The following is a 13,380-nucleotide window of genomic DNA, read 5'->3' as shown; positions in this document are numbered from 1 at the left end:
TTCTTCCACACCAAACTCATCAAACCGGGGGTCCATTCAAATAGTCCATTTTGCTTAGGAAGGTTTCTAACTGAGTGAAACAACCCAGAAGTATTCTAGTGTCGGCCACGATAAAGGCTGTTCAAATTCTCTAACTGATAAGGAAAGGCGCTTCAGTACTTTCTTTATTAACTCCTTTAGCCTAGGAAACACTGGACCGTCCTTTACCAAAGGAGAGATGAGAAGATGACCCACAATTCTTTGCGTAAACTTCATTTATAATGACGCACCTGTTGACTGGTCATCAAAACAAGTGATCAATTTGACTTTAACTTTACTAGCCCTGATTTAAATAGTTAAATTCATTGTCAAACTTATAATACGTGTGATAAACGGAAGGAAATGAACAGAGAAATATTAGGCTACGTTCACACTGCAGGGCTTGATGCTCAATTCTGATCTTTTCTGAGATTTGATGTTCTTTTTTTGCCTGTTCACACTGCAGTCAACTTTCAAAAGATCAGATACACATCTGATTTAGAACCACATACGAAAGTGGCCTTACTCTGAATGGAAAAGGTCATTTTCAATGTGACATGCTCTGTTCGCACGGTCAGCAAAGAAATCAGATACAAGTCATGTGAAAAAAACAGTCAGATCCAGGTCACTTTTAACTGCAGTGTGAACGTAGTCTTACAGACATGAGAAGTATTTCATTCTACTTATGATAACGATTTCATCTCATTTCCATTTTTATCCAAGCAGTAAACTGATCAGTCAGTATGTCAAACTGCATTTGTTTCTCTATTTTAAAACATTATAGTAAATGTGCTAAAAGTTTGTAAATCACAACCAATTCAAGCAATAAAGTTAGCATGTTGCCATGTTGTGATCGTCATTTTTAATAATCATAATTATGCATGCAAGGCCGGGTTTATAGAGCTTTTCACATAATGAGTAGAAAGGAAGACAGAACCAGAGTAGACTTATACAATTAACAGACAACACAGAATTAAAGAAAAAATTAATACGTAGGGAATAAAACAAAATTATTTAACGTTGTGAAATGAAAGTTCTTGAACATTATTCATATTGACTTTGTAGAGAGTTCAGATTAAGAGAAAATTTTCTGCTGTTCTAGATGTTCACAGTCACAGTTCCTCGTCCTGAAGAGACTTTAGGATATAAAAATACCAGTGTGGTCATACTTATCACCTCGAGATTTTCACGTTTTATTTTCTGCATGTAACAACACGGAGATCCCACGTAGTGGTGGATGGGAATTTTGTAGTCCATCAACATTAAATTGTAGTTTTTACACAAATAACACACATCAAGCCCGTAACATCCGCCTAGGGAAAGTGTGGTCTGATTTCCTAATCACCGCTGTTCTCCTTTCCTATCCTTTTACTCCCACCTTTCCTTGACCCTGTGACGTTTTTCATCTGGGTTAAGGAAAAGTGGACAGGAAAAGACTTAAGCCTGATTTATGCTCCTGCGTCGTGTCGATGGCGTAGCTACGCGTAGCCTTCTGCGTTGACGTGGACCCCTACGCCGTAGCCTGACGCACACCTCCAAAAAATCCTGACTACGCGCCACGGCGCCGCGGACTGCAAGGGCTGTGGTTGGTCCGCTTAAAACGTCATTTCTGGCAGTTCTCAGCCTTGACTCGTTTAGCGGTCCTACAGACCACCTCTGTAAATATCTCCCCTGTTGCCTGCTCTTCAACATTTGCAACAAAAGAATTTGTTCATTGATATTGATGAGCTCCAACTCCAAACACACCCGCTCCACCTCGGTCGCTATTGTTTACTGTGACCGGAAGATAAACAAGGATTCAGATGTGACCCCTCTGAAACCACACACACACACACACGCACACAACCACACCCCCCTAGTGGCCTTGACGCAGAACTTCGAATGGTCAACAACGCCGCTGACGCAACGCAGAAGCATAAATCAGGCTTTAAGAGGTACTTTTTTGGACTTTTCAGATGGACCCCATGTCTTTATAGTGCTTGCTTTGTGCACTTTGGCACAGTCATGCTGAAATAGAAAAGGGCCATCCCCAAACTGTTGCCACAAAGTTGAAAGCATAGCGTTGACCAAAATGTCTCGGTATGCTGAAGCATTGGCTGCACTTTAGCGGAGATAAGGGGCCTAGCCCAAACCCTGAGAAATATACCCATACCATTATCCCAGCTCCACCAAACTTCACAGTTGGCACAAAGCAGCCAAACAGGTAACGCTCTCCCAGCATGCACCAAACCACACACACTACCTCCCCATGTGACATCATAAGGGGAAAATCTAAGAACAGCTTGTTACAGCACACACTCTCTGAAATGTGGAGGGGGGGTCTGACTCTTGGCGGGATTGTGGACAGGCCAGGGGCACATATTTTTGGTAGGAAAGCCTGAAAAAGTGTATTTTGCATTACTACGTGACCTTAAGAGAAGTAGAAGTAGTTTTCTTTTTTTTTTTAATCTAACACAGCTTTCTTGCATAACTTATTAAGGATCTTAACAGTCTTATGATGTTTTTTCCTTATCACTTTGGCTGGCATCACTTGCTGGCAATGGTTTCAGATATTACAAAGTAGGCTAAGTTATATATAAAAAAGCAAATCTTAAAGGTGGATGGTCCCTTCTTGTAGGCCATAATGAGGTGTCAAGTATTATTTCTTATCTTTACATATCCGGGTAGAAACTCCTTGCTATTGCTTTAAGATCAGTATCAAGTATTTTTACAGGAAGGAAGTAGAGCACAGCTTTCTGGAACAGCTCTAAATACACAGTCACAGGAAAGGGGAACAGAAACACTACAACCATCTGTGTAACTCCACAATTTCCCTGAGTTGCAAGACACTGAACATCAATACAATGATTTCCAGTGTGTTCTGGTCACCACAGCACGATAACAGCACTACCTACACAATTTTAAACTTACGGAGTAGCAATCTAGTCCAGCGGTTTCTGTTGATCACACATCTCCTCCCCCGTGTGACGTAAACCACGTAGCACCAGTTAACATCACTTCCGCCTTCCCATGTCAGGTAAACTCAGTTCTTTAATTCTCCATACTCTCTTACAACAACTTTAACGTTCAACCATGGAGTTTGTCGACTCAGACTTAATGTCTGTCCCCCTCATCGCCCTGAACGTTACCGTGAGGAATAAACTGGGACTTTATCTGAACCCTAAAAACACAGTAGCAGCGGACTGGATGGCTGTAGCTGAGACCATGGGCTTCTCCTACCTGGAAATACAAAACTTTGAAAGGTCAAGAAGTCCGACTAAAACGATTCTGGATGACTGGCAGGCTAAATCTACAAACGCTTCGGTCGGGAGATTGTTGTCTATTCTGATAGAAGTGGAGAGAAAAGATATTGTGGAGGATCTGCGTCCTTTGATAGGTGGGTTGGTGCCATTTATGTTTATTTACTACGTTTGTTTACTGTTACAATAGCATTATAGGGGAGAGTGGGGTGAGATGTGCCAGTTTTTACTCAAAGTGATTTTAAAGTGAGGCTATGACAGTAATGCCTCCAACTTAGGTATGTGCATATATTTCAGGATGTGGTGCATCCCTGGGAACAATAACTTTGGATCTGAAATAAACTGTTTAAGAAATATAGCTTTCAGAAAAAAAGTGGTCTCATGGCACAACTTGCCCCCGGTGCGGGGTAAGTTGTGCCTTTGGGGAGAATACGTTGGGGTAAATTGTGCCAGTCATTATTGAAGATTACTGAAGTAAAACAGAACATTTTAATCTCATAAACTGTAACGCTATATAAAAGCAAGACAAATTCAATACAAAATTACTCATTTAAGTTTTATTTAGATTTCATCACCCTATTAAACTAATGGAATAAGTCATATTTTCTAGTTTTTGGGGAAACACAAAAATCTTTAATACACAATATGTGATATTTGTGAATCATTTAATAAAGTGATCTTGGCCAGTTCTGAACATCTCATTGTGACTTAGGCCAGTTAAAAACTGAATAAACTGCTCTTTAATAACAGTGCAAACTCAAAACTGAAATCAGTGTTAGCTAAATTAAACAAATGGCAGGTAAATCAAACACTGATGAGGCCCATCTCCTCACTTCTCCAGCTGTTCTTGGCCTTTCTTTACTGGGTTCTAGGTGTGTAGGTCTCAGTGTGTGGTTGTGTGGATTTGTTAGGGTGGGTGTGTCAGTGTGTGTGGGTCTGGTTGAGAAGGTGTGTGGGTTAGGGTCTAGGCCTGTTGGTCTGGGATTTGTGTTTCTGGGTGTATGGGTCTGGAGTTGTGGGTATTTGGGTCTGGTTGTGTTGGTGTCAGGGTTTGGATGTATTTTTGGATCTGGGTTTATGGGTGAGCCACTGGCACAACTTAACTTAGGTCCTTTGGCACAAATCACCCCACCCCCATTATTTTTAAAAAACCAGCATAATCCAGCAGTTTAGAGCTAATATCATGCTAACTGTATAGACTCATTGTGTAGCCTAATAAAGCACTATAACATGTGTGAAATGTTTTTAAACTTGTCTTCAATTGTTCAGACACAACAATCAAAAAACCTTGATCATAGAAATTTTACTCTGAAAGTCAAAAATCAGTTTTTTTTAGCTAAAATGCAGGATGCAGGATTTTATACAGGATGAGTAAAATGGATGGCTCTTCAAAAATATGTGGTCACATAACCAATTTCTTCTGTGGTTTTCTATAAACAAGGGATGGCACAACTTCCCCTTTGGCACAAATCCCCCCACTCTCCCCTATGTTAATTTAAAGAACAAGCCAAGTTCTGAACTTATGGGAATTTTTTCATGACTAATTTACTAGGCTTGTAATTGATAAAAGGATGTTTTGTTTTCAGGCTGTGAAGTTATGGAATGGTTTACCTGATCTCATTAGGAACTTACCAGAAAAACATTTTAAACAAAATATTAGGGGTGTTTTTTTAAGGAGTATTTGAACTTTTTTTATTGCAACTGTAGGATTGTGATTTGAGGGTATAGCTTTTATGTAATTTTTATGGGTATAAGTTTTGTTTGTGTGTATAATGCCATCTATGTGTTGTATGTATGTTTTTATCATATTTTTTGTATGTTTTTTATGCTTTTTTATGCTAGAGAGCAGCATTTAGCTATTGTTCCACCAGTTATGGCAAGTTGTCCAGGTCCTGCAGCAGCAAAGCAGCCCCAGATCATCATACTACCACCACCACCATGTCTAAGTGTTGTCATGATGTTATTTTTTATGAAGTGCTGTTTAAGTTTTATGTCAGTTGTAACAGAACACACACCTTCCAAAAAGTTCAACCTTTGTCTTGTCAACTGACAGAATGTTTTCCCAAAAGTGTTTGGGATCATCAAGATGTGTTAAGCAAATCTGAGATGTAGTGGTTTTGGTCTTGGAACTCTACCATGTCTCCTTGAATCATGAACCTTTATTGAGTCAAGTGAGGCCTGCAGGTCTTTAGATGTTGCTCTGGGTTCTTATCTGACCTCCTGGATGAGTCTTCAGTGAGTTATTTTTGGTAGGCAAACTCAAGGGAAGGTTCACCACTGTTCCAAGTTTTCTGTACTTGTGGATAATGGCTCTCACTGTGGTTTGCTGGAGTCCCAAAGTCTTAGAAATGGCCTTGTGACCCACATCAGCTTTTACCTTAGTAGTATAAATAGAGACCATTATTTAACTCAAGCAACAGGTGTTTTTCCACAGTTTGTAGGCTACTTCAATCCACTTTCCATGACAGAACTCTCTAATTTACAGTGTGCTAACATATGTGTCTGCTGTTTCTTCTAAAATATCTTTGTGTACCAGATGAGGATGTAAGAAAATACAGGGAGAGTCTGAAGAAGAAGGCTGAGCCCCCAGTTCAGGTTCCTGAGGTTGACAGCTGTCTTCCTCGGCCTCTTGAAGGTATCACCCTGGAGGATGATCCTGGAGGTCAGTAGCTGTAAAAGTTTTAGTTTATAGCTTTTCATAAATAACATAATACAAACTGTTTCCTGTCTGTATTAAAAAAATCACTTCAGAAACTGTATATAACTGTATAATGTATAATGCTAGAGCTCGAGTAGAATTCCTAATACATTTATTCTGTCTAGAAAAAATAAGCAATGTTTGGGTGCAAGGTCCAGGGCAATGACAATATTGATGTTACCACATTGCATCTCACGGGGCCTGTCAACCAAACTATGTAGACTGATGAGTAGCAAGAGCCACATCCTAAGACACCTATGTGCTAGCTCCCACTGCCCACCATACCAAAATGCAGACCTCCTTGATCTTACCTGCTCTCCCACATAGCCATCACAGCCCAAACAGCATTGCCATCTTCAACAGACCCAGGCTCTGTTTGTGCATTCTCCTAGTAATGACTGAGGAGGATGCTCTGATTGGCATTTGCACTATATGTAAAAGTGCAAAACAATACATTGGTTCAGGAACTAAATAAATAAACCTTTTTCAATGTGCAGTAACTTTTGCAGTTCAACAATTTCAAAGCCACCTGCTGCTTTTTCTCCAGAAAAATCCTGTTGTAGTAACACCAAATATTACAAATATGTGACTGTTTATAATGTGGTTATAGCCCATGATAAGGCTGTATTTTTATCTTTGCTGAAGCATCACAACAGAAAAGCTTCATGTCGTTGCCTAATCAAACAAATCTTATCACATGCATGCACCGTTTCCACTTCCTTAAACAATTTTGTGGTCTTCTTATTGCACTTGTTTTAATTCTTGGTAAAGAGGTCAGTTCTGCAGAACTGTGTTTGGCCTCAAAAGGAAGGATATAGCTGATTTTAATCTGTTCAAATTGAATGCAGGTGCTCCTGAACTCTTTGATGCCTTTATCTGCTACTGCCAGAGTGACTTTTACTTTGTGCGTGAGATGATCCGGGAGCTGGAGCAGACAGAATACAAGTTGAAGCTGTGCGTGTTTGACAGAGATGTCCTCCCAGGGTCCTGCGTGTGGACAATCACAAGTGAACTCATTGAGAAAAGGTTTGATGTTTAGGGATGCTGTCCATTTCAATATGAATTTTGTTAATTTGGCCTTTTAATTTGATCATAACAAGAAAAAAGGACTCAGAAATTAGCTTTTTATGTTCAATTTGATGGTAGAAAAATATGTTTTCTAATTCAGATTCAATGCAGGATGATGCTTGAAAAGTCAAAGAATTTGGTTGTACAGGATGTGTATCGCCTACTCAGTATAGTTTGCAATCTGTTACTCTAATAATAGTGTGTGGAAAAAAGTGGAAATTTCACTGATAAAAATCACATGAAAACATCGTCATTGCAGAAAGCTGTAGATACTTTACAACAGTGTAACTAAAGTTTGATACAGAAATACACCTGAGAATGAAATTCAAACAAGCCTGATCATGTGTGCAACACTTCTTTTATGTCATCACTGCAGGTGTAAAAGGATGGTGGTGGTGGTTTCTGATGAGTACCTTGACAGTGATGCCTGTGACTTTCAGACCAAGTTTGCTCTCAGCCTCTGTCCTGGTAAAGCAGATTTTTAAAAAACTTTTCTATCTGCCTTTTTCATTTAATTCCTCTTTCATAAATATAACTCATCATTTCTTCTTTTTGCTGTTTCAGGAGCCAGAAGTAAAAGGCTGATCCCGGTGGTGTACAAGTCAATGAAAAAGCCTTTCCCAAGCATCTTACGCTTCCTCACCATATGTGACTACACTCGACCTTGCACACAGGCCTGGTTCTGGATACGGCTGGCCAAAGCGCTCTCACTTCCATAATCATGGACTGAACAGTTCACTGTATTTACATGTGCCTTCTTATTCCATACAAGACTGGGACATTTGCCAAACATTTCAAGTACATGTTTGCTCTGATAGCCCCATTCTACAGGCTTTTAAGCCCACATTTTAATGTATATAAATAAAATAATGCTACTATTTGTTTTCTGTGACAAAGACATGGTGATTTCTGAATTTTAGGATTATGAAATTCAATCTGTACAAGTATACCAAATACAAGTTCAAGCTGCCCATCCCATCAATATTTTTTACAATGTGAGTTATTGGGAGAGGATCTGTATTTGCAGCATGTACAAACTGCGCTGTAAAAATCCTTTTCTTTTTTTGAGTGGGCCACTTCCTTTTATGAGTCAACCTCTAGATGAGAAAGATGCTGAAGAGGAAGTGATATTTTGATTGTGATGCTTTCACATGTTCTGTTTAACTGACTGCTGACACCTGCCTTATGCTTTCCTTTTTTAAGTCACTGAAATTTCTTCATTTATTTTAATGTAATTTCAAATAAAGCTCTATCCATCTTGTATTTATATATAGTCTAAATTTGATTTCCATACAATAAATGTTTTGCTTTTTATTATCTTAAAACATACATCTCTAAACGCAATGATATATATATATATATTTTTTTTTTTTTCCTTTTTTTTTTTTTTGCAATAATATTTATATAGTTCTCCACCATGTGTCGCGATTGTGCAAGTCCCTCGTGTTATAAAATGCACCCCAGTCAACACATCACAATCCAATCATAGAGTAGCCTACGTGCTTTTGTCCAATCAGAGAACAGTATGGTCCTGCGGACATACGCCTCTTTTCACATAGGTTTAAGGCAATTTTTTACCCTGAGTGAATTCTGTCAGGTTGCACCTATTAAACTATTGTACATACAAATATGCTCAATAAAAGTTATACGTGCTGCAGCGATAGAGACTTGGCATAAAATATAGTAATCAGAGGGAAAATTACATTATCAGGCGTTGTATCAGAAGTAAGTTAGCCTTCTAGGCACAGCTCGGGGAAAACTATCAGCTATAGAAAACCGCCATTGAGAGTGTGGCGGAATTAGGCACTTTCCGAGTAGGGTATGTTATAGCTTGTAATTAACTTTATGGGGGTGCAAAAGTAAAATTTAAGGCGTTAATTTTACGGAACACCCTAAATTACCAATTACTTGTGACGCAGACGTGTCTAACAGTCGAGCCTCCGTCACAAACTGCTTGGCAGCTTTTCCTCGGTTTAAATTAGCCCCGGCTAATTAGCCACAAGTGCTACTCTTTATTTCCTCTTTCCTGACTTCAGAGGGCTTCCGAAGCAGTGTGGTCTTACGTCCCACATTCAATATGTCTGCCAGGAAGGTCCACATTTGCTCAGTAGGAATGCGGTAGGCGGGGCTGCTAGGCTAGTGTCAAACTTTGGGAATGACAGGAGTGCTGCAGGATTCGCAAAGAAGGGGAAGTGTCGCCCTTGTTGGTCCTGTTTGGATTACTTTGACTTCTTTCTACGTACAGTCTTTGGATTCACCATCTTTCTACAGATAGCACGGCCCCAGCGGACTCCTCAGCCATGTCGGAGGACCTGAGCTCCCAACCCTGGTCCATCAACAAAGATGATTATGAGCTACACGAGGTGATTGGTATGTGATCCTTAGCTTGTTAGCTTAACGTGTGTTAACCGACACTTTGAGCCGTTAGTTCACTAAAAAGGAGGCTTATCACAGCTAACATTAGCCCTCATATCTGAAGTGGAAATCAAGCAGGAGGCATCTTCTTTCTCTTCAGCTAGGTTAGTTCATCGCGTTTGGCAAGTTGACAATCCCAGCCGGGCGGTGTTGTGACTTGGAGTCAGTGTAATGTTTCTAGTGAGAGCGGTTACCCCGTCCACTTGGGCTGTGCCGAAGTCGTAAACGAGCGTAATAACGTTACTGTCTTTTCAGGCTCTGACTATTTGCTGGAAAAAAGAACCGCTTTTCATTGAGTAGTCCGGTAGGGTAATTATGTATGCATCTATCTTAAGACGTAATGAGATGAGCGCATGAAAGAAGGCGTCGTATTAAAGTAAATATTTGTGGTTTCCTCTGTAAAGTTGTCAGTGGGCCATTGTCACATAACAGTCTATATAAGTGCATTCAATTTTTAAACAGAAGTGACAGCATATTCTCAAAGTTGTTTTGTGTTGAGATAGCTGCATTTTACAGTGCTAAGAAAAGTAGGAGGCTACTAAAATTAACGCACAGACCATGTTTTAGTCATACACCATGTCACCGTGATCACGCCCATTCCCAATTAAAATTCACAGGATATTTAAACACAAAGGGTCTTTCCAAAACACTCGTGTTGTCACTGCAGAGTCCACAGATTACACTTCACGTCCTTCCTGGAGTATGGGTATTGTTTTGGGCAAATTTACTGCCTGAATTAATCCAGTTATGCGAGCACTCTTTGGAGGGGGATTAATCAGTATTATGGGGCTTCTAGCCACATCCCCTCACAGAAAATAGGAAAAGCCAGTTGATAATTTGCTGAGTAACATCATGATTAATACATTGTTTATACTGGAATGGACTGGACCTGCAAGCACAATAATTATTGTATGGCAATTCTAGTCTAAAAAGTTTTTGATACGACACTAAGGATGTCAAATTTGAGATACTTTTTGATACCAGGTGCCTTAAAAGGATTCAGTCTCCATTATTTGATGACTATAGTACTAAAGGTACAAATGCTTTTGGAAATGTATCTATTTCCTAAGAATGAATTCATCATAAACTGCACTCAAATGCCTGCACACATCTAAAGTAGACATATATATATAAACTTAGCACAAAAAGTAAGGAACCTCGTGTTTGTTAGGTTATTTCTTTGTTGTAACAATGCTTCTTGGGAATGAATCTTATACTGTTGGAAAGCCTGTTTATTTCCCTTTTAAATGGCACCTCATTTGTAAGGAACATGTATTTGTGAGATGAGCAGCAGAGTTGAGTATGTGGGTTGCACCCATGACAATTTGCCACAACTTTTCTGCCAGTGCCAAACAGCTTATTTCTGTTGCTGTTGACTCTTGCTTTGAGCTTCTGGTACCCATAGCTGCTGATCATAAGAGGTGCCTGATTGGCATCTTTTATGTTCAGCAATGAGTCCAGATTCTGCGTACGGCAGTTGGATCATTGGGTCAAAATGTGGAGAAGACGCAGCGAACACTATGCTGATTGCTGAACCCACTGAGTAACATCTTTTGGTGGAGGCAGTGTGATGGGTTGTGGCGGCATCTCCCTCATTGGAATAATGAGGCTTGTCATAAGTGGAGGCAGAGAGACATCAAGATGAGGTTCTGCAACCAGTGGCAATCCCATATCTCCAAAGACTTGGACTGAGCACCATCTTCCAAGATGAATAACGCTCATCCCCCACAGAGTGGGTTTTATAAGAGACCGCCTCCAGAACGTGAGAGTGAAGAGGGTGGAATATGCCTGCCAGCAGTCCTGACCTCAACACCATTGAACACTTGTGAGATCAGCTTGGGCGTGCTGTTCATGCAAGAGTGACCAACACAACCACACTGGCCGACTTGAGACAAATGCTGATTGAAGAACGGGATGCCATCCCACAGCAGTGTGTGACCAGCATGAGGGGGAGGTACCAGGCCGTTGTGGCTGTGTATGGTTCTTCTACACACCACTGGGGCTCCTGTTTACTAAATGAATACATTTTTAAATTGCCAATATGTCTTGTTTCTTCAGACTTCAATCATCCAATCCACAACAAAACACCAAACAAGAGTCAATGCCAGAAAAAAAGTTGTTTAGCACTGACCGAGAAGATTTGGCAATTTTTTCAGAAGTGCAACCCACATACTCAGCTCTGCTGCTCATTCCACAAATGCATGTTCCTTACAAATGTGACAACATTTAAAGGGAAATAAACAGGCTCTCTGACATAGAGCTGGGAAATTAATCGAAAAATAATCGAAACCAACATTTAGAGTCGATAACTGACAAACCTGCTCAGACAATTATTTCAGGTTTTTTCCCTTGTAATATCTCTCTTTACTAACGCACCTTCCCTTATAGAAATTGCTAGCTGTGTAGCCACATGATAGGCAGCCGGGTGTTGCAAGACATGTAGCCTGCCACAAACCCAAGAAAAGTAGAAGTAGTAGTCATGTGACACTATCCCATCCAGTTCGCTAAAACTCAACCAACTGTGCAAGGTGAGCAGCAGATTAATTTTCTACTTTTTATTCAACAGCTGCTGAAACTGCTCTAGGAACTACACGGTGCCAGATCCACCCAGCCTATTCGATGGCCACATCTGGCCCATGTATTTGAAACACAAGAACATCAGTTTCATTTCAGCTGATGTGTGTTTTGATTTTGGTTGCTTCAATAAATCATAAATTGTTCATCTGTGTTTATTCCTTTCAGTTATTTGTCTTAAAATTCTACAAATATTTACAGAACAAATAGAGTCGTAGGTTGGGGGCGGAATAATCATTTGTTAATCGAAATCGAGGTAAAAAGTTCAATTAATCATGATTTTGATTTTTGCCATAATCGCCCAGCCCTACTCTGACATTTAGATTTATTGCCAAAAAGCACTGTTGCAACAAAGAAATAATTCAACAAACAAAAGTTTCCTTACTTTTTGTGCCAAGTTTAAATGTTGCCAACCTATTTGTGGCATTTGTTCAAGTTATCCGGTATGTTAGGGTTTGCTAGAAGTTTGTCTTTTTGAAAACAAGAAATGACCTTAAATTGGGTGTGTGCAGAACTTTATTTTTTGTTGGCAGGGTATTGAAACATGTATCAGTCATCTTAGATTTTCCTTGTTTATTATCAAAGTTTAATTGCGTGGTATCATGACAGCACTGCACAAAACATTAACAGTCTAAAAGTAATGCTTACATTTCTTTGTTAAACCCTTGAAGGCATGCTTCACCTTTCCTTATTCTTAAACAGATCTGACAGGTTGGTTGGCCTGAGGAATGGCAGCTTTTACTTGTCATGTTCTGAAATATCCCATCTCACAAATAGCCAGCCTTGTCCTACCTTTTTGGCTGCTTTTGTCCAGTTGGAAGAAGAAAAAATATGCATGTTACCATATAGTTAAGCAAAGTATTTTCCTCCCGAATCACCAAGTTTTTGCCTCTGGTTTCCCTAAGTGGTGCAAGCTTCCTCTACTGGGAATCCGTGTGTTTATAGAGGACTTATTCTTCACGTCCTAAATTAACCTTTCAGTGCTTTTTCCTTCTTAAAAAACAGACTTAACTTTAACCCATTTCTTCAGTCCCCAGTTTCTTGGAAATTTTCATCTGTGGCACCCCACAAGATACTTGCCAGCAATTTAGCATGCTCACACAGATAAAGCCCCTCTTGTATAGAAAACCAGTTCTGTGGCATTTTCCTGTGCAGTGTGTGACACAAATTGTCAGCATGGGTTTAAGACTGGTAGAGCTATTTGAAGGTTGGACTGCAGCCTGGAGTTATGTTGAGAGATAATGATCACCAGCTTGGATAACTTTTCTTGAATTCTTTAGGTAGTCTTTTTTTTGTTTTTCTTTCTATTTTTAACTGGCAATAAATGATGACGTTAATAGGGATGTAGATACATTCAAGTCATGATAC

General features: G+C 39.8%; 2 protein-coding genes across 2 annotated transcripts in view; both read left to right on the top strand.

The window, feature by feature from the left end:
- The first annotated feature begins 2,888 nt into the window (after positions 1 to 2,888).
- Positions 2,889 to 8,286, top strand: myd88 (MYD88 innate immune signal transduction adaptor). Its single transcript, XM_041813844.1, has 5 exons — positions 2,889 to 3,394; positions 5,794 to 5,919; positions 6,804 to 6,981; positions 7,400 to 7,491; positions 7,588 to 8,286. Exons 1-5 carry the CDS (start codon positions 3,091 to 3,093, stop codon positions 7,740 to 7,742), a joined length of 855 nt encoding a protein of 284 aa, XP_041669778.1. The 5' UTR covers positions 2,889 to 3,090; the 3' UTR covers positions 7,743 to 8,286.
- A 700-nt stretch (positions 8,287 to 8,986) lies between these two features.
- Positions 8,987 to 13,380, top strand: part of oxsr1b (oxidative stress responsive kinase 1b) — an 83,526-nt gene continuing 79,132 nt past the window's right edge. Inside the window, exon 1 of the mRNA XM_041814081.1 lies at positions 8,987 to 9,393. Within this exon, the coding sequence (XP_041670015.1) occupies positions 9,324 to 9,393 (70 nt within the window). The 5' untranslated portion in view covers positions 8,987 to 9,323. The remainder of the gene's footprint in view (positions 9,394 to 13,380) is intronic.

Source organism: Cheilinus undulatus, linkage group 19, assembly GCF_018320785.1.
Source record: "Cheilinus undulatus linkage group 19, ASM1832078v1, whole genome shotgun sequence".
Lineage (NCBI taxonomy): Eukaryota > Metazoa > Chordata > Actinopteri > Labriformes > Labridae > Cheilinus > Cheilinus undulatus.
This window is presented reverse-complemented; position numbering and strand designations above follow the sequence as displayed.